General features: G+C 35.9%; 1 protein-coding gene across 1 annotated transcript in view; it reads left to right on the top strand.

Moving 5' to 3' along the window:
• LOC123672714 (sestrin homolog) overlaps nucleotides 1–25,684 on the top strand; it is an 83,276-nt gene that overhangs the window by 55,183 nt on the left and 2,409 nt on the right. The window contains exons 6-10 of the mRNA XM_045606964.1: nucleotides 14,982–15,152; nucleotides 15,390–15,572; nucleotides 16,760–16,994; nucleotides 21,510–21,846; nucleotides 24,566–24,860. Coding sequence (XP_045462920.1) covers nucleotides 14,982–15,152; nucleotides 15,390–15,572; nucleotides 16,760–16,994; nucleotides 21,510–21,846; nucleotides 24,566–24,860 — 1,221 coding nt within the window. The remainder of the gene's footprint in view (nucleotides 1–14,981; nucleotides 15,153–15,389; nucleotides 15,573–16,759; nucleotides 16,995–21,509; nucleotides 21,847–24,565; nucleotides 24,861–25,684) is intronic.

Below are 25,684 nucleotides of genomic sequence, written 5' to 3'. Positions count from 1 at the left end.
CCTTCAACTCGATAACGGTCGAAGGATTTAGAATTTTTAGGGTATTCGTCGTTTCAATGTACCCTAAAAATGCTGATTCAGTTGAAATGGAACTTATTAGTAGTTGAAAAACAACGATACGAAGTCTTTGTGACAATAATTTCTATTTAGTTTGAAGATCTCGGTATTTAGAATTACGTTTTAGGGATAGGCCAATGATTTTTAGGGCAGTATTAAAGATGCCAGGACCTCATTATCTTAGGAAATAATTTATAGTAAGAAGATTTGAAAAAGTCAGTCATCACTTGATGAAAATTCATTATGAATAAAATAAAACAAAGGAATTTCCAGAATTATATTATATTTGTGGAAATTAGTTTGTTTTATTTTATTCATAATGAATTTTCATCAAGTGATGACTGAAGTCATTAAATATTGATTTTGTTTCAATTTAAACATTGAGATCAATAATATTTTCGATAAAACAGACAACTTAAAAAATACCATTTAGATGGATGTGAAACTGAATTTTTAGTTTTAGAATGATGAAACAAAAGCTTATACGAAATTTTGCGAGGATTATTCCACCACAAATGTGGAAAAAACAACAAAAAATCGTTCGATTTCTCAGAAAATTTTTGCTAAAATGAAATTTTGTGTGGAAATATTCGTATATCCAAAAAATGAGTATTGAGTTTTGTGGAAATTCAGCTATTACGCTAACAAAATATCGAAAACTGAAAAAAAATTAGGAGATATAAAGAAGATACGACCTATTGAAGAATCTAAGAATTAATGGTAATAGAGTAATACAGGATTTTCCAATGAGAGGTTCCATTTTGAATAACCCGCTATCTGGGCTTTTGTCACTTTCGAAGCTGTCATCTTTTGACATATGACAAGTACAACCTACGCCATTATTAAAAATGGAAAGATACACGCTTCAACAGCGCACTGAAATTGTTAAAATTCACTAGAAAACTGGTAAAAATTTTGCAGTCACAGTACTCAGACATGAGCATTTTTAGGTTGTCGTGAAGCACTTTTTCGGCCAGCAACTGGTGGTTAAAGTTGAGTTAGTGATGTGAGGAATCCAAACAGTGTTCATCGCTCAAGAACAACTGAAAATATTGATGTGGACGAAGTTTATTTCAAGCTTACAAGGGGTAATTTCAAAATCTGTCATCTAGCCTATTCTATGACTAAAATCTATGATGCAAATAAATTCACGGTGTAACCTTTGCGGCGTTTTTTTTCTTCTACCGTGTTCATCGCGTACTTTCTCCGAAAAAAAGGCCGCTTTCTTATAACAGAAGCCGGCAAATATAGTCAGGAGAAGTTTCCTTCTATCACTCCGTTCAAACGTGGACTTATTAAAACTTATTAATTCAATGATAATCAGTCCGTCGGTCGGAGTCGGACCTAAATAAGCGGAGTTGTTTCTTTTTCCCGATGTGTTCTCGTATAGCTAGCTGTGTGTGTGGATAGAAAGCGCAGCAGGCTTATATTATTCAACCGGTTCTCCTCTCTCTATTGACTCACGACTATGTATTTCCTTTTTACTTAGAAACCAGCTCGATTTCGAATAATTCATACTATTTTTATCGACGGTTCTCTATCCGAACGTTTGCCGGTAAATCATAGCGGAGGAACGAACAACTGAGGTATCGTTGGGATAGATTTTTCGACCGTATTGAAAATTTTTTTTAGTTAATTTTTCTTAGATTGATGTAAAGTGAATTTTTTTCCAGAATGTTCTTTAATATTCAAGGAGGTGATTCTTAGAGCTATTTTAAGGAAATAACTTCATATGAACGTATGCCATGAACGTTCAAATTTTTGAGATACAGGGTGGTAGAATTTCCAGAGAAAATTATTTTATTATAACCAAAATGATGCTACCGCAGATATTTGTATGAAATTTGATATACATTTTCAATGCGTCAAGGTATATTTTCTGATGTATAATTTTATTATTTTTACCAGTGGCGTTTGTATGGGTTTCGCATTGAATATTTTAGTAGATAAGAATGGTACGACATCTAGTGGATGATTTCGTTAAAAAAATCGTTTCACAAATTGCAAAAAGTCATTGGTTGACAACTCGGTTGAATTTGCTTGTGTATCGGCTTAAATTAAATTGAGAACTCAAATAGGAAAAACAATGTCCTCTAATATCTTCAACTCTAGCGCTATCCTATTCAATATCAATTTACGATCGCTTAAAGTAATTTTGTTGACTTTTTTTTATAAGAAACAATCGTTGTTTATACTTCAAAGTGACGTCAACGACACTACGTTCGGAAAATTGCAACTGGACGGTATCTTCAATTTTTTTTCCTATAGCAAAATTCGATTTTATTATTCAACATAGTTGCCTTCGAGGGCGATACAGCGATTATAGCGATCTTCCAACTTTTCGATACCATTTTTGTAGTACGATTTGTCTTTCGCTTCAAAATAGGCCTCAGTTTCGGTGATTACTTCTTCATTGGCGCTAAATTTCTTTCCAGCGAGCATTGTTTGGAGGTCTGAGAACAGGAAAAAGTCGCTGGGGGCCAGATCTGGCGAATACGGTGGATGCAGAAGCAATTCGAAGCCCAATTCAAGCAATTCTGACATTGTTTTCATTGATTTGTAATACGGCGAATTGTCTTGATGAAATAGCCCCTTTTTTTCTTCTAATCGGGCCGTTTTTTAATGATTTCATCCTTTAAATGATCCAATAACACTATATAATAATCGCTATTGATGGTCTGGCTCTTTTGGGAGTTTTCAATTAATATTATACCTTGCGCATCCCAGAATACTGCTGCAATAACCTTGCTAGCTTACTGTTGTGTTTTTCCTCGCTTTGGAATCGGTTCATCGTGTGCAGTCCACTCAAGTGACTGTCAATTGGAGTCCGGAGTGAAATGATGGATCCATGTTTCATCTATTGTCTCATATCGACGCAAAAATTCTGGTTTATTGCACTTAAACAGCTTCAAACACTGCTCAGAATCATTAACACATTGTTGCTTTTGATCGATTGTGAGCTCACACGGCACCCATTTTGCGCACAGCGTTCTCATGTACAAATATTCGTGAATGATATGATGTACACGTTCAGATGATATCTTCACAATGTCTGCTATCTCTATCAACTTCACTTTACGGTCATTCAATATCATTTTGTGAACTTTTTAGATTTTTTCGTCGGTGACAGCCTCTTTTGGGCGTCCACTGCATTCGCCGTCTTCGGTGCTCATTTCACCTCGTTTAAACTTAGCATACCAATCAATGATGGTTGATTTTCCTGGTGCAGACCCCGGAAACTCTTCATCAAGCGAAGATTATGCTTCAACTGTAATTTTTCCCTTCAAAATGCAATATTTTATCAGCACACGAAATTCTTTTTTCCATCTTTTTTCAAATAACAAAAGTAGCTACACTCACAACGCAATATCTCACAAACTAATGGTCGAACTGCTGTCAAATTTTGACACGTATCGTTTGAAGATTGTTATCAACTAAAAACCATATGGATTTAATACTAGCACCGCCATCTGTGCATTAGACCTGGGACTTTTCAATTGGCCTTATATTGATGCGAATTGGAATATCCTCGTTTTATGCCCTCAAAGTCTGTCAACTAACCTATTCAATTACATAAGCAACATAAAATCATTCTAACAGTTTGGGTGTTACGAAATTTCGAACTGTTCGACTTGAGAACTGCGTATTTTTTCTTCTGTTCAGATTATTCCACTTCCGATAGTATTGCGAAGGCAATAAACTTTTTTGAGACGTAATAGACTTTCTTTTATCTCATTTCCCGACTAGAGTGCTAGACACATCCGAAGTCTACTGATAAATGGTTATATCGTTTCTTTTCCGCTTTTCAGTTCGTTTTTCTACGCAACAAGACGCATTACGACACAACGTTCATTATTGAAAATGAAAAATCTGATTGATGCCAACTTTTTACATGCAAGTTGGTACAAAAATGAGAAGATCTGACGTGAAGTTAGTTGGCAAGTGGCGCGTGAATGAACGAGCGCTCAAAAGCTCAAAAGACTTCACTTCAGTGCTGTCTTAATTTCATTTTCATTTTGAATAGCAATGCAACGAGTATTGGACGACATTTTCTCTATTTCAGTCAAGTTTTATGAAATATTGTCGAAATTCAATGAACAATTCAGATTGAACATCCTATTTGTATTGTATCTTGGTAGTGGGTGTGATTGTTCTGAAAATTGACAGATTACGGAATTTGAGTTCTCTTAGAATATACTCAAAATGAAACCTCCTTATTGGAAAACCCTTCATATCTTAACTTAGTGTAAAATATGCTTTTTTTACTCGATCATTTCATCATCCGTTTGAACTGAACAAAATCCAATTTTCGGTTAGCGATGCGGCAATAATATCTCCAGAATGTAGTCCGTTTCATATGATTCGACTTGACAGATAAGAGAATGTCTAGAAAAAATATAGAATCCACTCCATATCTCGACTCGATTCTTTTCGCGATAACCGCTATCTGTGTGTAGTTTGTTCGAGGTTATAATAATATTCATTTGGCGAGTTATCTTAATGTTGAAAAATGAGATTCGACTTTCGGTTTCCTCGTTCTCGACTTAAGCCGGCGTTTTTGCAAAAATCGGTAGGATTTAGATTCGGGGACGAGGAAAATTTGCGTCACTCTCGAATTTGAAAATTCGCCAAATGAGATAGATAACAGATAAAAACCGCAGTGATTGCGATACAGTTTGAACAGTTAATATAAATATAGAGATTTGCACACGTTACAATATAATAGAACACCGCATCGATCCATCTATCGTGAAAAACAGAATCATTATTTTTTGAAATTTGTTATGCCATTTGTGTTCATTAGGTTATGCCATTCAATCATGGAAAGTACAATCTTCAACAACGTTTAAAAATTGTTCAATTGTTTCATCGAAATCTATACCCGAAAGATTCTCTGTTCTTGAAGAAAAATGTCCCAATCTGGCAACCCTGCCGGTGGCACACAGAAGCATTTGTGAACGTAGGAGCGTATTTTTTAGAATTAGAGGCGAATATTGAAAGACTCGTCCAAATATGAAACTTAAATCCGATTTACCGAAAAAAAAACTAATTTCCTGGGAAAATTCCCCAATCTGACAACCCTGCCAGGGGGCCATGAACATAGTCAAATATTTTTTTCCCAGTGAAAATGTTTCTCTGAGAGCTCGAGTAATGAACTTATGCCCCAAGATAATATTCTCTAATTGCATGGAGTAGTAAAAAGTGAAATTTCTCTCAAATAACTTCCCTTATTTTGGGAGAAAATTCCTCAATCTGGCAACCTTGCCGGTGGGTAGTTTCGGAACGTAGAAAAATATTTTTCTCAAGATAAATGTTTCGTGCGAATCTGGCTTGATTACTGAACGATCCAAAATCCCTTATTATTCTTCAAGATATTATTTTTCCCAAATATTCTTTATTTTTCAGAAACGGAAAAATAAATATTATCCAAAAAAATTCTCTAATTGCATCGAGTAGTGAACAGTAAAATATCTTTGATTTCTGGAAAAAATCCTCCAATCTGGAAACACCGCCGGTGGGCCAAAAAACCGTTTCGGAACGTGAACCGGAGTTTTCCGAAATGAGAATATTTGAGCGAATCGGGCTCGAGTTTCGAAACATACAAAATACCTTATTATTTCCCAAGATAATACATATCTTAAAAATATTCACAAAAATATACCAATTTTTTTTTCGAAAAAAAACAACTCAAATTGCATCGAGTAGTAGCTAGCAAAATTTTCCAACGAAAAATTCCTAATTTCAGGGAAAAATCCCCTAATCTGGCAATCCAGCCTTTCGGAACATGGAAGCAGATTGTTTCGCAATGAAGATCTTTTGGTGCGAATCTAGCTCGAGTATTGAACGATACAAAACCCCTTATTATTCCCCAAGATAATATCATTTCGAAGAAAAAAGTCGTTTCAAGGAAATTCCAAATTTTACTCCGAGAAATTCTCTTATCGCATCGAGCAAAATATCACAAAAAAGAATCCCTAATTTCAGGGAAAAATTCCCCAATCTGGCAATCCCGCCGGTAGGTCATAGAACCGTTTAAAAATTTGAAAGCCGATTTTCCGCCATTCGAACGAAGTAAACCAGAGCCTTTGTTCGAAATTTTCGTAACAATCCGTGTACGATGACATAATAGAACGCTTCAGTCCGATTTGGTATTCGGATGTTAAACCTAGCCGTGACTGTTAGATCGCCAATTAACAAACTCCGAATACACTCGGTGTATTCAAGGAGTATTTACATATAAATTACCAGACCTAATAAAATCCAAGGCTTTTTTCGAGAGGTGCTTGTTTACGCGAATGAATTAATGAGATAAAACTGAACTGTTTTTTTTTTCTCTCTCTCCGCGCTCTCGCGCTTATTTATCTTGTTGTGTTGGTATCTTGTTTTTCAGAGGGCGAGGGAATTTCGGTCGATCGCGATTTTTCGGATGACATTGGGTCATTTTGCCGCGTGATTTGATGTCACTGGGAAACGTCAAAACATTCGAATGAAATGGGGGCCATCTGTTGGTTGGTTTTGGAAATAGATTTGTAACTGTCGTTCTTGATATAAATGATGCTTTTAATGAGGTGGTAAATATTGGAATATAATAGTATTCATTTCGATTGACACTCCTTGTTTTTCGAATGACACTCTAGCTTTGTTTGGTGTTTTCGTCTGGGTAACGGTGAATAAGATTCATCACCTTGAAGATGAGGTTATTAAATTTCCTGTTGTTATTGTTGATAACATATTTTTTTTGGAATCGTTCGAAGAATCAGAAGTTGAACTTTTAATGCAGTCCTATTGGATTTTACAATCATTTTTCCAAATTATTCAATGTGCCACAATTTTCATTATTAGAAAGGTGTTAAATATGGAAAATAACATCAATCAAATGACAACCACGTAGCGCATTATGTCAACGCAATCTTTTATGATTCATCCACATAAATGTGGCAGCTTTTCATCAATAGTTTCATGTTGCTTTTTAATAGCTAAGCTGTCATTTGATTAAAATCATATACTTGTGACTTAACATATGGGAAATTTCATTTTGTTTTATAAATCGATTTTTTCTCCAAGATTATTCTCAACAGCAACAGAATTCTTCTTTCTTCTTTGCTCTCAGTTTTAAAATATAACCACTAATTTTGATTGAACAATTCCCAAATGTTGATGAAGCGTGTATTTTCCATACTTAAATAGCATAACCTGCTGTACACAAATGTCATACAAATGTCAAAAAATTATACAGTGTTGCCATTACTACTATTTTCAGTTTTTTTGCTAGACATGTCTACATGTTTCATTGAAATCAAGCCTTTCTACATTTCCAAGTAATTCTAGTAGCTGTTCTCTTGTCAATTTTCTTTAAAATTAACTGGATTCGATCAAAACGGAACTTCAATTACGTATCAGAAAATAATAGGTAAATACCCATAATTATCCATAATGAACAACTAGACTCATTTGAAACCCAATAATAACCACACTATGTAAATAAGAACAGAAATTATATTCCAAATAATATATTATTTTCTAGTGCAAATCATTTATGATGATTTTCATTATCACATCATCGATGGAAATGATATTCGAAAGACTTCTGTTTGTAAAAAATTCCAACTATTATGATATTATCAGAGGTTGTTTCCACATTGTAACATGAATTTATAACATGCTTGACAGTGACTAGAATATTTTCAAGGTGACAAGGTGATCGATTAATGTCATTTTGAGTAAAAGGCAATTCGAAATGAAAATAGTGAATTCATCAGTAAAATTTCTAGATTGCCAAATTATTTTCAACCAGTAGACTCAGCAGACGTTGTCCTGTCAAAAATTTACAAAAATATTTATTTTCAATTTAAAACTTAATCTTATTTTTAACGTTCAATTTTTACCGAGGATTTTTCCGATGTCTTGATACCACTTCACTCAATAAGTCTTGGGCACGACGCACAGATGGCACCACAAATGCCATAACATTTTGTTGAACATAAAATTTTTTTCTCGTGAAGAAATCTGCGGCTGAGGCTCATCGAATGCTCTCAAATACATATGGTGAGTACGCTATTAGTGAAAGAACGTGCCGAGAGTGGTTTCAACGCTTCAAGAACGGTGATTTTGATGTCGAAGAGAGAAGGTTTTCGAAGATGCAGAATTGAAGGCATTACTTGATCAAGACTCGTGTCAAGCGCAACAAGAATGGACAGGACCATTGGGAATGACTCAACAAGCCATTTCAAAACGCCTGAAAGTCATAGGAATTATTCAGACACAAGGAAATTGGGTGCCGTACGAGATGAAGCCGAGAGATGTTGAACAGCGTTTTTTTGCTTGTGAACAGCTGCTTGCAAGGCAAAGACGGAAGGGATTTCTGCATCGCATTATGACTGGATACGAAAAATGGGTTCATTACGATAATCCCAAGCGCAGAAAATCATGGGGATATCCCGGCCATGCTTCCACGTCGACGGCCAAACCGAATATTTCCGGTCCTGAGGCCATATTCAGTATTTGGTGGAACCAGCTCATCGTAGTGTATTCTGAGTTGTTAAAACCGACTGAAACAATCACAGGCGATCGTTATCGAACGCAATTAATGCGTTTTAGCCGAGCATTGAAAGACGAATTGTCGCAATACAACGAGAGACATGATAAAGTGATTTTGCATCATGACAATGCTCGACCCCATGTTGCGAATGTGGTCAAGACATACTTGAAAACGTTGAAATGGGAAATCTTACCCCTCGTACTATCACATGTTTCGATCAATGGCACACGGCCTGGCTGATCAGTACTTCCGGTCTTATGAAGAAGTAAAGAATTGGATCGAATCGTGGATCGCTTGAAAATATGACCAGTTTTTTCAACACTGGATTCGTACGCTGCCCGAAAGATGGGAGAAAGTAGTGGCCAGCAATGGAAAATACTTTGAATCATAAATGTATAAGCAGTTTTTTACAATAAAGCCTCGAATTTCGGAAAACACTGACGGAAGCAAAGTTGTATGCCTATCCAAGACGACTACAGCTCGAAAACCATTGAACATCTCTTTTCCACCAAACGAGATCGAATAAATTCGAAAAACGTTGACACACATTAACGGAACGACGTGTATATCTCCTAACCGCACCCCAATCTCAGGATAAAATTCCTGATCGGCCCATTAAGGACTATCAATCTGGAAAAACGTGTACACAAATCACATTTTTCCTCATTTGTTCAGAAATCAAAACAAGTCCGGATATCACCGTCCCACAACACAGCCAGGCACAATTGCGTCAATGTCATATCCAATAATATACATATAATCTCTACACGTGTCTAATTTATTAGATATTCATCACATAACAAAACACATTCCGCAATAATATTCTCTCTCTTGTATGCACTGGCTGCAAAGCGAAACATTCTGAAAGTCCGCTGAATAAATAATAATACCCCCCCAGCTCGAAGTGGCAGTCTCAGTGTTTTCAGTTATTCGAAAAATAGCCGAACTGCTTAATATTCATGACACTGGTTTCTCTGAATGGCTGAGGTAAACAAACGTTGGCGGGTTTTGTTTTTTTATGTTTAGCTGATAAAACGAGGTCGTATAAGACTTGTGAGAAAAGATCTTTGCCGAGCTTTAGGTCCTTTTGAGTGCTTGAGAATGGGAACCATTGGCGTGGTATATTAATAAAATGGTTTTTTCAACACTTCATTCGATAAGTCCCTAGTCTAAGCAGTATAAACACATATTTTTCGCCTTGTAGAAAGATTATTCTTTGCTTTTGAAATAGGCTTCAATTTCATCAATAACTTCTTCATTAAAGCCAAATTTCTTCTTCTCCGATTGACAGTAAATATTAATTTTGCAGAAACATAATATCAATCATCACAGTAAGTACTTTCTTGCCTGGGCAGCAAAATGATTATTCTCAATGGGAATAAAACATTTCATAAGTTGTCAAACTGCATAGGCGTACGAATCTCGCGTTGAAAAAACTGGTCATCTTTTGAAGCGGTCCAAGAATCACACCAAATTTTTACTTCATGAGTGCTGGTCAGCCAGGCCGTGTCCCATTGATCGAAACAAGTGATAGTCCGAGAAGGCAACGTCTGGAGAATACAGCGGGTGGGTTAGGACTTCCCATTTCAACATTTCCAAGTATGTCTTGACCACTTTCGCAACATTGTCAGGCTGTAAAATCACTTTATCATGTCTCTCGTTGTATTGCTGCCGTTTGTCTTTCAATGCTCGGCTCAAATGCATTAATTGCGTTCGATTTTGATCGCCTGTGATTGATTCAGTCGGTTTTAACAAATAATACACTACGCCGAGCTGGTCCCACAAAATACTGAGCATGTCCTTGGAGCTGTGAATATTCGGTTTGGCCGTCGACGTGGAAGCATGGCCGGAATATTCTCATGATTTTCTGCGCTTGGGATTATCGTAATAAACCCATTTTCCGTCTTCAGTCACAATGTGATGTAGAAATCCCTTTCGTCTTTACCTTGCAAGCAGCTGTTCACAGCAAACAAACGCCGTTCAACATATCTTGGCTTCAACTCGTACGGCACCCAATTTCCTTATTTCTTAATAATTTCTATGACTTTCAGGCGTTCTGAAATGGCTTGTTGCATAACTCCCTACGATCCTGCCAATTCTTGTTGCATTTGACACGAGTCTTGAACAAGTAATGCCTCCAATACTGCATCTTCGACAACCTTCTCTCTTCCACCGCCATGCTGGTCTTCGAGTTCAAAATCACCGTTCTTGAAGCGTTGAAACCACTCTCAGCACGTTCTTTTACTAATAGCGGCCTCACCTTACGTATTTGAGAGCATATTAAAGCAGAAAATTAAAACCAACCGCAAATGACTAGAATTTGGCTAATAAGCTGACATGTATAATCTGGTCCCTTTCTAGCTACACCACTGCTAAGTAAGTACACTTGAAAATAGACGACTACTGAAAAACAACCAACTCCATATAATGATTTCCATCCAAAATTAACCTCTGTCAAAAATCAAATGATGAATCCTTGAAAATCTGGAATCTGTTTCACACAACAAGCTGTCTTTCAATATCTCGATAATGAAACGTTGGCTATTTTAGCATACAAATATTGCTGCTCTTTCGATCAGCCCACATGTTTTTAGCGATAAAAGATGCTTTGTCCGTATTCGTCATAGTAATACGATCGCGTAAGCCTTGAAAATCGCTCACATGACTTAGTAAATAACGTTGTTGACAAACATTGTCCAGATACAAGATTATTTGCAATATTTTCATGGGTTTTATGAGGGAACTGTTTAATTGTAAATTTTCTTTATCTGCTAATGGCTTATGTTGAATCGTTACCGGTTTAGATAGAGAAAACAAATGAATTACTTACGAATCGACGTGTGTTATGGTTCCCAATCAGTAGCTATTTATTTGTTGTAAATTTTAGAAATTTCCTACCTACTTAAAAATTTCTGAAATCTCTAGCCGGTTTTGTCGGGTATTATACTTAAAACAGGACCAAATCCTCCTGTTTTCATTAACATGTATTTACCACACCAACTTGGATCAATTGTTGATCTTGAAACTTTTTGCTTGCAGGGCAAATGATCTTGAAACTTTTTGCTTGGGCAAATGTGAACATTTGTTCTTCCCAAAAGTTTTTGAAAATAATCAACGAAAGGAAGAGTCCTTTCGTTCAAATTTCTATTTACCAGTTGACTTGATGATATGGTTCCTTCATTCTTTAGAAAATTATTGACCTCGAAACGTTTGCTGGGCAAATTTTGACAGTTCGAGTAAGTTCTCGTCTAGAAAGACGTTCATTTTTGAAATTAATAAACGAAAAACATATCTCTTTGTCCTTATTTATATTCACCTCAGCTGGTTTGATGAAATCCTTAATTTCCATTGCAAATTATTGATCTTGGAACTATTTGCTGGGCAAATTTGAACAAGAAAGTAGTTTTCCCGAGGTTTTTGTCTGTAACGATTCGAAATTTCGAAAATAATAGGCGAAAAGAAGTATTACTATGTTTTCATTTTTATTTACCACAGCTGGTTGATAATATAGTGGATTTTTACTGAAAATGATTAGTCTGGAAACTATTTGTTTGGGCAAATTTGAACAGTACAAGTTTGTTTTATCCTTAAACTAATTCAAATATCAATTTCTCACGATAATGAACGAAAAGAAGAGTTCTTTCTTTAAATGTGTATTTACCATAGTGGATTTGATAATATGGTTCATTCTTTAGAAAATTATTGATATCGAAACTGGGCAAGTTCTTTCGTCGAACGATAGTCATTTTTGAAATTAATACACGAAAAACATGTCTCTTTGTTTTCAATGTTTTCATCTATATTTACCAGATCTGGTTTGATGAAATTCTCAATTTTCATCGAAAATTATTCATCTTGACACCATTTTAATGGAAAAATTGAACAGTCCAAGTTGGTTCTCTACTTGAACGATGCGAAACGTTCATTTTTGAAAATAATAAACGAAAACAAGAATCTCAAACGAAATACTGCAAAAGGCAATCTGAAAACACATCCTCCTGATACCTTATCTAAATCTAGAACTTTTTTTGTCCTATCTTATTTTCATTACTCCCGAGAGAACTGAACTTATGATTACATTTTTTCTAGATGTTCAGTAAAAATTCCTACTTGGGTTTACTGTCGTCAGTGTAATGCATGTGACCATTTCTAATGGATTTCATATGTTTTTCGAGCGTATAATGGAATGTGTGCTGCTAAAGAACAGAGACGTACTGAATTGTTTTCACGCATGATGGATTTTCTGAGATCTTGGTGATGATGGATTGGAACAAAGAAGTTTTGTTGGATGATCCAATCTTATTGGCTGCAATTTAATCAATAATTCAATGATAATGAAGCGTATGGCTGTTATCCTTATCGTATTCATATCAGAGGGTCGAGACCTGAATGGTCTTTCACTAAATCTTGAATTCTTGTAGTTGCATTATTTGGAAGCATTTTTTTTTCGTCTATATTGACTAGAATGAAGGGAGGGACATTTTAATTTTCATCGAATAATACAAAATTCAAGTAATCTATTTAACCATTTATAACTCAAAAATGGAAAGACCTATTTTACGATCTTTGATTTGTTGGAAATTTTGTCTTCCATAGAATAACTAGCTCTTCACTCAATAAGTCCCAGGTATAACCAAAAAAACATTTTTTAATAATAATATTTCTTCATTTAGTAAAAATAACAAGTTACTAGTTAGTTAATTACTAGTATTCTTAAAAATTCAACCTTTTTCGTTAACAGACGATTAATTCTAGAAGTTAGGTTTACTATAAGAATTTTTGGACACACACAGACTGATATACACCAAACCAAACTTATTCTGAATGGTATAAAATCTTGAAATCGGTAGCCATAAATAAATGTAAGAAAATGAAATACAGGCAATAGATAAATATAGATTAGTGATCAACAATATAGGTGCATACATATTCAGAGAAGTAAACAAATAGAAACAATAAAACCTGAAGAAAAAATAATAGATAACAATTAACATACACTACTTCAAGATGTTTACACATAAAATGTACCTACAAAGCTATAGAATCTTATCATCACACGAAAATATTATTTTTTCGATCTATATTTGTTTTCTAATGGTATATGAGTGTCATAGTTTTGTAATGAGTCATTATTTAGTTTGAAATCATATGTTTAGGACTCAATAATTGATTAAGTTTTGATCTTTGGTGATATTTTTCTAGTTGCAAGGCTGAAATTGTTTTGAAAGTATCAAATTTAATGTTTATGTCCATCCGGCCGTAAACATGTCAATTCTCGAATGGAAAAACCATAAAACTTGAAATTTCCAGGATGGTATCGAATTTGAAACTGCGCTTAAATTCGTTAACTGGAAAAACCCTCCAAAAATTCCTTGGAAAGGAAAAATTTTTCCATACACATTGAAATATTCTGCGATAAAAATTGCAGTGTTTTCCAGGGTTCTACGTCCATGTTGTGCATTCATAAGTTGTTTTGGTGTCTGAGGTCGATAAGAAATCCTTACATAATCCGTAAATATTGGTTGATTTGTGAATTGGAACAAATAATTTCAACATTTTCTAGATTTCGAATCTGTTTTAAAACCTTGAAACTGCATTCGTACGTGTTGACGTTGATATTTTCATCTCGTGATCTAATTGTTTTTTTCGAACATTCCATCCATGTATCTTTGGAACTATCAACATTTTTTTTCTTCACGGTGGAAGTAAACACATTGTTATGAACTAGATGAATCATTACTGGTGTGAATTTTAAAGCGATAAGAAATGTGAAATGAGCCACATATTCGTCAAGAATAAATAGATTACTGTCGACGATATTGAGATACAATTCTTCACAGATGTTTTTAATGTTTTTTTTTTGTTTAATGTCATCGGTAGATCTGCAGAAATCGGAGTAGAATGCCAAATACGAATCAAAATATATCAGTTCACTGCTTTTCTTGGAAACCATTAATCTATGCTCTCTCTTATGTATCTGGTGAAAATAGAGATCTGTAATCTTTGCATTCTGTGGTTATGCAGCGACACCTTGTGGATCTAAAATCAAATGTAAAATAATTGAAATATACTTGAAAATAATAGTAATTATTGGAATATTTTGATCATTTTTGGCGTTCATATTTAGAACGATAAGATTGACAAACGATGGGTTTTTGCGCCTCCTTGAATTCTTGTGAATTTAATGTTACTTATAGGTATATTTTGCATAATTTTCGAGATATGGGATATTTTTAGGTATAAACGCTATCACACCATAAACACAAAAATGTCGGCACAAGTTTAATGGAGCGCCTCGAATTCTAAAGGTTTATTAATAGAAATAATCCACAAAAATAGTTCATTTTACAACTTCGCTGATTTCAATTTTTTTTTTATTTTTCAGACGCAAACACTATTTGCAGACACCTTTCTGCAAACGAATCGATTGGACCATGTCAGTCAGGTGATGGGATATCATCCTACGTATTTGGACCATTTTATTAAGACCCAGAACTTCATTCTGAGAGGTGATGGACCATTGCCCTACGAATATAGGCACTATATTGCAATTATGGTAAGAATTCTTGTTGTTTATTGCTCCTATTTATCATATTCTCTCGAGTTATTCAAAAAAATTCAATAATAAGCATTTTCTACCGAGCTGCCAACAGATGGCGCCCTATGCTACCTCTATCCCCCAACTAGACGACTTTCATAAAGTGACAGATCTTTCGTTGAAAGTTGAAATAATCAACTTTCTGTAATTCAAAACGCTCTTTCTGTTATATGACGATTATCCAACTTGTTGCAGGCTGCAGGGAGACACCAGTGCAGCTATCTGATCAGTCTGCAGAAGCAAGAGTTCATCCTGCAAGGCGGAGACCAGAGCTGGCTGAAAGGACTCAGTTTCATACCCCAAAAATTGAGGAATCTGTATGAAATCAACAAAATATTGGCACATCGACCTTGGCTGCTGAACAAAGGCCACATAGAGGTGAGTATTTTAATTGCGATATGGCGAAATAGTGTGTGAAAGATGCTTCGGTACGATTGTAGAGAAGGAGAACCAATTGATTTGATATTCCGATTAGATTGGAGATTATCGCAATAAAAATTGACTGGTGTGATGAATAATAATTGTCTGATGCATCTTGTAGGTTTGTCGTCAATTTTTCAGCGTTTTGTTCACTGACATTCATCAGAATAAATAGTGTTAATATGGTTTAAAGATATCAACAATCCTTTCAAAAAATTATAATATTAAATGTAGAATTTGCATTTATGGTTTTAGAAATGTGATCGTTTATTGCGTAAGCCAAGTTAAGCTAAGGCAAAGGCGTGACGTCACTGATGACGTATCAGAGATCCCAACTGTACCTGCTTTGAAAACGCACACAAAAGCGGGCAATTTCTAAAGTTTGTTTTGTGAATGTACTTATTCTGATTCTACGTTTTTATACAACTCGTTTTAATATTTGGTTTTGGTTGTTCACGATTTAATTTTAATCTGCTATGCACATGTTTATCAGCATTTATGTAAAGTATTGATTTCATTAGAATCTGAATGAATCATAATTAATCTTTCAGTTTACTGATAAACGTTCGGCATATAATGTGAAAATTTGTTTTCTAAGCAGTAAAAGTATTGTTTTGACTGTCTGGAAACGATATTTTCCTTCGATTGCTGAAGGAAAATGAACTAGAAGATTTCATTTCTAATATTTTTTTAACTATTTATCTATTATAATTGAAGTTGGAATCGTATGTTTAAAATGAACTGAGTTAAACAGGATTAGTCAGCAGGTGCTAATGTGTTTTCCAATAGGAATGGCAAAATTTGAAATGGTTATAATGGCAACACTGTGCATTATTTCTTTGACATTTCTTATGTTATTTGTGTTCAGAAGGTTATGTCATTTAATTATTATCTTTCCATGATGAAATGACATAACCTACTGAACACAAGTGACATAAAAAATGTCAAAAATAATGCAGTGTTGCCACTACAACCATTTCAAATCGTATCATTCCCATTGGAAAACCTTTTATTATCATCACACTCGTTGGAACCTTGTAATTTTCTACCTTGTCGAAAGTCAACGTCCTTATAAAAAAAAAAATTTCAATTTCGCCACAATACACAATGGCATTCCTCGCATCAACGGTCTGATTTATTTTCAGAAATTAACGAAATGCGGCAAGGACAGCTGGTCTCTGGGTGAACTGGTGCACGCCATCGTGATTCTGGCCCATTTCCATTCGCTCTGTTCTTTTGTCTTCTCCTGCGGTGTGAACCAGGAAGTGGACCAAGAGGGCGCTTACAGGTATTACAGCGAGAAGATGAAGGAGGCAGAGGCTGAGTGCGTAGCTGCTGAGGGATATCCCAGGAACGTGCTGAGGCAATCGACTAGGCCGGGTAAGAATTATAATAATATTCAGAAAATAAGTTTTCCAATTAGAGGTTTCATTTTGAATAGCCCGCTATCTGGGCAGCTGTCACTTTTGAAGATGTCATATTTTGACATTTGACAAGTAAAAACTACGCCATTACTAAAACTGGAAAGATACACGCTTCAAAAACGCGTTGAAAATGTTGAAATTCACTAGAAACACTAGTTCGCAAAACTAAAGCACTTTCGGATCGTTGTGGAGTATTAGGTGTCATACATTAGCTTGGGTATTTGTTTAAATAACGCCATCGAAATATTAGTCGATTTTTATCTGCATCATGAAGTTATTCTCGATTAAACATGTCAGTTTTCGAGCCAAATTATTCACATTCGCTGGAGGTTTTAATTTTTTGCTTCAATATCAAGAAATCTGCGGTTGAGGCTCATCGAATGCTCTCAAATAACTATGCTGAGACTGCTATTAGTGAAAGAACGTGCCGAGAGTGGTTTTAACGCTTTAAGAAAGGTGATTTTGACGTCGAAGGCCAGCATGGCGGTGGAAGAGAGAAGGTTTTCGAAGATGCAGAATTGTAGGCATTACTTGATCAAGACTCGTGTCAAACGCAACAAGAATTGACAGGCAGGATCATTGGGAGTGACGCAACAAGCCATTTCAAAACGCCTGGGAATGATTTAGAAACAAGGAAATTGGGTTTCGTAAGAGTTGAAGCCAAGAGATGTTGAACAGCGTTTGTTTGCTTGTAGACAGCTGCTTGCAAGGCAAAGACGAAAGGGATTTCTGCATCGCATTGTAACTGGAGCCGAAAAATGGGTTCATTACGATAATCCTAAGCCTTCTCGGCCGGCACTGGTGAAACTGGTAGAAAAATTTGAGCTGTTGGTATAAGTTAGTAATGTGAAAAATCGAAATCGTGTGCGTCACTCAAGAAAAACTGAGAATATGGCTGCTGTAACCCATATCTACGTTTTTCTGTATCAAAATGAAACCTACCATTGGAAAACTCTCTACATTTATTGTTTACAGTAAAGGAAATTCCACGAATTTTTTCAAGTTCCTTACACAATCATACCAAGCGAATAACTTAAGTATCGGTATCCATAAAACGTGTATTTTTAAAAAATACATCTCATTATTACTTGTCGTCTAGCATAGTATAAGGTGAATTGTAATGGACATTGTTCTACAGCCTAAAAATACTCATGTTATTGAAACTGAATTAATGAGCCATAATTCATTTTATCGAGGCTTTGTCCTTGCGTCCTTATTTCACAGTTTATTACACTGACCGGCAAAAAACAAAAATTGTTGTGACATAAAGCTTGATGGCATATTGTGGTACAATGAGCGTTTCCCGATATGAAAACGGTCGTAAAAGTCTTTATGAGCATAGTTTTCGTATGAGTTCACAAATTCGGCCACCCTGTCATTTTTGTATTTCACTAGTGACTCAGCCAGCGTAGTCCTGCCGAAAATTTGGCTGCCGATTCAGTGAAAACATGATAATAAATTTTCCAGTTTCATAATATATACTAACTGATGAAGAAATTGAAACACCCTGAAGGAGCTGTTAAAGATTTGAATACAATATTTGAATAAAAAAATTCTCCAATTTCAATAATTTACTTGATATACTATCTATGTTTCACCAAAAAAAAATTGAAATTTTAACAGCTCTTTCTGGGTGTTGCAGTTTCATTGTCAGTTAGTATAGGGTGTTTTTTTTTTTCGAGGTATATAACTTTAAGTTGGCATTACTGTTCAAGATGGCGACCGATTTAACAGCTGTCAAGTGATTTATTATCAGTTTGGTTTGGTAATTCATCATGAATAGACTCACGCCTGAACAACGCTTGCAAATAGTGCAATTTTATTTCGAAAATAATGGTTCTGTGCGGAATACGTATCGCGCACTACGTCCATTTTATTTTGTTTTGCGATGAAGCGCACTTCTGGTTGAATGGCTACGTCAACAAACAAAACTGCCGCATTTGTAGTGAAGCTAATCCTCAAGTGTATGTCGAAACACCGTGTCATCCAGAAAAAGAGAGATGATTACTAACTTTTTCATTCCTGAATTGAACAACCATGATGTCCAGGAGCCGTGGTTCCAACAAGACGGCGCAACATGTCACACAGCTGGTGCCACAATCGATTTATTGAAAGACACGTTTGGTGACCGCCTAATTTCACGTTTTGGATCTGTGAATTGTCCTCCAAGATCTTGTGATTTAACACCGCTAGACTACTTTCTGTGGGGCTATGTAAAGTCATTGGTCTATGCGGATAAGCCACAAACCCTTGACCATTTGGAAGACAACATTCGTCGTGTTATTGCCGATATGCGTCATCGAAAGTCATCGAAAATTGGACGTCCAGATTGGACTACATCCGAGCCAGCCGTGGCGGTCATATGCCAGAAATCATATTTAAAATGTAATGCCACAAGATTATCTTGCGAATAAATAAAATCCATGTCAATCGAATAATCCATCGTTGTTTTATTGCAATTTAAAGTTCTATAGCTCTAAAATAACACCCGTTATATATCCTGTTACGAAGAAATGCTCAAATATCGAAAATATTCATTCAGAAGCCTATGATCTTTGTTTTCTTGGAAGGCATCAATATTCAAGAATTCCAAGCACACTCTATTTACAAACAATAATCTGCAAATTTCTTGTGTTTTCTAGAATAAGAAAATTTATACAGTCACAAATAATTCATGAGACAGAATAATGCCCTTGAAATGGTTCTCTACTTACATTGCTTAAAATCATTAACTACTCCTGTTAGTTTTAAATCTAGAGTCTTATCTATGATTATTCATAGAAATCGAAAACATTTAAACATAAAACGGATATGCTGGCATTTCATCAATGCTAAATGACCCGCATTTGTGTATAGCAAGTCCCTCTAATTTAAAAGATCACCATGTTATTGGGATATGTTTCTGTTTTCACAATAATTGTGGTAGACCTCGATATTTCTCTACCTTCCCCACAGGAAGTTTTCTAAAAGAATTAATGGCACTTGAAAGGTTGATGCTTTTGTAACCATGTAGATATATGTGGAAGCAGTATTAATATTTCTCATTTTGTGAAACAAAGAAGCACTTATTAAAAAACTCTACCTAAAGGGTGTTTTTTTAGAGCTATAGAACTTTAAATTGCAATAAAACAACGATGGATTATTCGATTGACATGAATTTTATTTATCCGAAAGATAATCTTGTGGCATTACATTTTAAATATGATTTCTGGCATATGACCGCCACGGCTGGCTCGGATGTAGTCCAATCTGGACGTCCAATTTTCGATGACTTTTTCCAACATTTGTGGCCGTATATCGGCAATAACACGGCGAATGTTGTCTTCCAAATGGTCAAGGGTTTGTGGCTTATCCGCATACCAATGACTTTACATAGCCCCACAGAAAGTAGTCTAGTTGTGTCAAATCACAAGATCTTGAAGGCCAATTCACAGGTCCAAAACGTGAAATTAGGCGGTCACCAAACGAGTCTTTCAATAAATCGATTGTGGCACGAGCTGTGTGACATGTTGCGTCGTCTTGTTGGAACCACAGCTCCTGGACATCATGGTTGTTCAATTCAGGAATGAAAAACTTAGTAATCATGGCTCTATACCGATCACCATTGACTGTAACATTCTGGCCATCATCGTTTTTGAAGAATTACCGACCAATGATTCCACCAGCCCATAAAGCGCACCAAACAGTCAGTTTTTCTGGATGTAACGGTGTTTCGACATACACGATTTTCTTTTTTTTCTTTCAATATTTTCTTACATTGTAAAATGACTGTATTTTGTTTTGAATGTAGACTAATCATGAAATAAACATTATTACTATTACTATTATTACTTGAGGATTAGCTTCACTCCAAATGCGGCAGTTTTGTTTGTTGACGTAGCCATTCAACCAGAAGTGCGCTTCATTGCTAAACAAAATAAAATGGACGTAGTGCGCGATACGTATTCCGCACAGAACCATTATTTTCGAAATAAAATTGCACTATTTGCAAGCGTTGTTCAGGCATGAGTCTATTCATGATGAATTGCCAAACCAAACTGAGAATAAATCACTTGACAGCTGTTAAATCGGTTGCCATCTTGAACAGTAATGTCAACTTAAAGTTATATACCTCGAAAAAAAAAACACCCTTTATAAGTGTGGCACTGGGTTTTCCAGTTCTCCTATAAAATCTCCTACAGTACTTCGGTGAAGATATTATAAATATAGCTATAATCCAAAATTATGGCATTTAGCTATAGGGAACATTACATGAGAAATATTCAGTATTTCTAAAGGATTTCAAAAGGCAAAAAATTATAAAGTTCATTATTATTCCGGAAAAAGGAAAGATCTGACAACAATCCTTGCACACCATAATCTATAATTATCCAGAGATAAATGAGCCTTTCCATACTTCAAAATTCCTAAAATACACCACATGTTCAAACATTGCGCCATCTATCTCTTATTAATCGAAACACCCTTTCAGAGACCAGCAACGCATACGCCAGTCCACCATCCCCCACCACTGAACCGGAGGTGGCCATAGTGGACCTGATGCAACGCATGAAGAAGCTTTCCGAGCAGACCCAAGAATGCACCCCTGTGGAATTGGCCAAGAGGTTCGAGAACATCGAGACCCAGTCGGCCGAGATAGGTGTAGTGGGGGCTGAACCACACGACACACCCGCTGACATAACCTGTTTCGTCGAAGAGCCAAACTTCAACTATCAGGACTTCGCTAAGAGGGTTGATCAGAAGAACATAAGCACCTTCAGGGTTCAGGACTACTCCTGGGACGATCATGGGTTTTCCACTGTTAATAGGTGAGGTTTGGCATCTGTTTATGTTTTGACTTGTTGTTGTAAGTGGCGCATGCGCCTACAGGAAGACTGACAGTAGTTGCCTTGAGGCAAAGTTTGCTCTTCATGGTAGATTGTAGGTTTAAGGAAGGATTTATTACACCGTGATTTTATGGTCTATTGGTCCTTCATTAGAGATGTTCTTGCCCTACAGCTCGCCCTCCAGTTCCTGAGTTCTGATCAACTCCAGTATCTGGGATGGCTTCAAGGAGGCTATGTTACCTCCTCACTTCTACAAGTATCTTGTCCAAAGCTTTTTTTGCGTTGGCTAGCGATGGCGAGGTGATTTTTCCTCCTCCCAACAAATTCTGCACTCGTCATTTTCTGCTACACTCATCCTCATGAGATGCTTCCCGAGTCAGCAATACCCTGTAAGGAATCCAGTGAGGAGGTCTAGCATATTCTTGCTAAGATCCAGGTACTCCTTAGATCTCGCAGTATCAAAGTTTCTAATTTCTTAAGAAACTTTTTGGAATGATCCAAACCAGGAAGATTCCACCAGAGTGTTTATCTTTCGGTTTTTTCCTTTTCCTGAAACTCTTTCAAGTAGGCACGTTTACCTTTATCACAGAAAGGTTCTGGGCCAATGAAAGAAGAATGTGCTCTTTTTCTGGCAAGTGTGTTGGCCTCTAAACAGACCTTGTTATTCTTGCCTATTTCATTTAGTTTCCTCCAGTACTCCAATACCATTTCAGAATGTATGATATGTGAGCTCAATGCTTTTATTGCATCCTGGCTGTCAGAATGTATCGCTCTATCACATTTCTGATAGCTCTTAGTAGGTTCATCATTCGATTGCAAGTATCTCTGCCTCAAAGACACTTGGACAGTGGCCAAACGATAGTGAGCATTTGGTACAAGTGCCAGTCTTAGTTTTAAAACCATCTGTGCATCATTCTTTTGAGCTAGTATTGTGGAATCCCTTGCCCAATCTTCTTTTCTACTTAGCATCGTAGTGAAGGTTTTCTGGATGCTGGTTTTCTTTATCATCTCGTTTACTCATCATAGATTATCATATTTTGCCTTCCAAATTTAATTGTCATCACTTTACATACTCGAGTGATAATCACAGTACCTGCGTCTGCAAGCCTACTTATAGCCTTGACCTTGGGGTGAAGGTTACATATGTCATTTAAGGACTGTATCCACTTCTACCTATACGAACTTGAGTGTTCATTTCAAAGAAATTATGTACCTAACTCTTGTTTTCGGTGAAATCTTTTTTTAAGTGACAAATCGCTAATGAAAAACAACTTAGTTACTATTTTTATGATCCAAAACGATGTTATTTTCGAGTACGCGTCCTTAAAAAGATTACATCCTTAATGCAAATATCGTTATCGTTGTCATGTGTAATAATATCTATTTGTTTATGACTAATAACTGATAGATATTTGAATATTTTTACTGGGCACATAATACATTAGATAAATAGGAAATGAGAATCGAAGATAGAGGATTTTTTGTCACCGTTATTTTCGTCTGAATTATTCATGTGCACAATGTGTTATTTTTACAACTAATTACTGATAGAACGTGAAATATGAGGATTTTATCTTGAAGAAGAAAAAGTCCTACGAGTTGGATTCATTGGATGTTTTGTAAAGTTACCGGAGAAAATTATTGAAAGACATATAGGGTGCTTTTTTAGAGCTATAGAACTTTAAATTGCAATAAAACAACGATGGATTATTCGATTGACATGAATTTTATTTATCCGCAAGATAATCTTGTGGCATTACATTTTAAATATGATTTCTGTCATATGACCACCACGGCTGGCTCGGATGTAGTCCAATCTGGACGTCCATTTTTCGATGACTTTTTCCAACATTTGTGGCCGTATATCGGCAATAACACGGCGAATGTTGTCTTCCAAATGGTCAAGGGTTTGTGGCTTATCCGCATAGACCAATGACTTTACATAGCCCCACAGAAAGTAGTCTAGCGGTGTTAAATCACAAGATCTTGGAGGCCAATTCACAGGTCCAAAACGTGAAATTAGGCGGTCACCAAACGTGTCTTTCAATAAATCGATTGTGGCACGGGCTGTGTGACATGTTGCGCCGTCTTGTTGGAACCACAGCTCCTGGACATCATGGTTGTTCAATTCTGATATGAAAAAGTTAGTAATCATGGCTCTTTATCGATCACCATTGACTGTAACGTTCTGGCCATCATCGTTTTTGAAGAATCAATCAAGAATCAATGGTCCGTATTGATTCCACCAGCCCATATAGCGCACCAAACAGTCATTTTTTCTGGATGTAACGGTGTTTCGACATACACTTGAGGATTAGCATCACTCCAAATGCGGCAGTTTTGTTTGTTGACGTATCCATTCAACCAGAAGTGCGCTTCATCGCTAAACAAAATTCTCTTATGAAAATCGGGAACAACGGCGATCTCATTTTGGGCCCATTCGACGAATCTACGCCTTACTTGATGATCGTGAGTCTATTCATGATGAATTGCCAAACCAAACTGAGAATAAATCACTTGACAGCTGTTAAATCGGTCGCCATCTTGAACAGTAATGCCAACTCAAAGTTATATACCTCGAAAAAAAACACCCGTTACAATTAGAGGAATTGTAACAAAATAAAATAAATTGGTCGAATCAATCGATTAGAAATTTCATTATAAGTAACTTTCACCACATTGATTTTTTTTTTACTTCCAGATTATATAACGATGTTGGCAACTTGCTGGATGACAAATTCAAGACTGCGTACAATTTAACTTACTATACCATGGGTGGACGAACAGATGTGGACACATCCCGATTCAGGCGTGCCATTTGGAACTACCTACAGTGCTTACTAGGAATAAGACACGATGATTACGATTACGGGGAAATAAACGCCTTGTTGGAGAGATCCCTCAAGGCTTTCATCAAGAGCGCCTGCTGTTATCCCGAAAGGGTCACCAAGAAGGACTACGACAGGGTACTCAGAGAATTTAAACACAGTGAGAAGGTAAGACTATCTCTTCTACTTATTATTATAAGGTTAAGTCGCTATATAACTTGTTCAAAATAAAAAACAAGCCAGTTTTTTCACTTATGAATAATTTTTCTATTTGAAATACTTTCATTCAATTGTTTTTGTCTTTCCGAAGAATTTTGCTAAATTAAAATTGTTGTTAAAAGGGTTGATGCAATCCTCAGAGTGATAAACATAGATAGAGGAAGCATATGTCATTTTCAGTAAGCAAATTTTGTCCCCAACACGAACTATCAAATTTGACAAGAAGCGCGCGGAAATTACAACATATCAGTGATACGATATTTCACTCAATTCGCCAGTTTCTCCTAAAAGAACGCACTTCTTATGTCCCAAAGTGAATCAACGTTTCATATTAACTCAAAATATATTGAAATAAATACCTAAATATATCAGAAATTCGGAAAACAAACTTCAAGCGCGCCAAACGACTTGAAACAACCGATGACACTAGGAGAGCAAAAGTTGCCAAACCTAAATAAAAATAATGAATATTCTGCTATTATAAATTCGACAATTAGGAAAAATATCGGATTCCAAATATTCAAATTTACATATTTAATCGAGAATCACTCAAATAAATATATCTCATTCAATATAATATACCTTCATAACGATATAGTAAAATTGTGGATTCGAAAATATACCACAATCCGACAACGTAATCTAACCATGTTGGGGACATGTAAAAATTGCGTATACTTCCCCTATTATGTTTATTACTCTATGACGCAATCCAAAATGGCAACATTGTGTATTATTTTTTGACATTTCTTATGTCATTAGTGTTCAGTAGG

This window comes from Harmonia axyridis, chromosome 2 (assembly GCF_914767665.1).
Source record: "Harmonia axyridis chromosome 2, icHarAxyr1.1, whole genome shotgun sequence".
NCBI lineage: Eukaryota > Metazoa > Arthropoda > Insecta > Coleoptera > Coccinellidae > Harmonia > Harmonia axyridis.
Note: the sequence above shows the minus strand (reverse complement) of the source record. Positions and strands in the feature narration are given on the sequence as shown.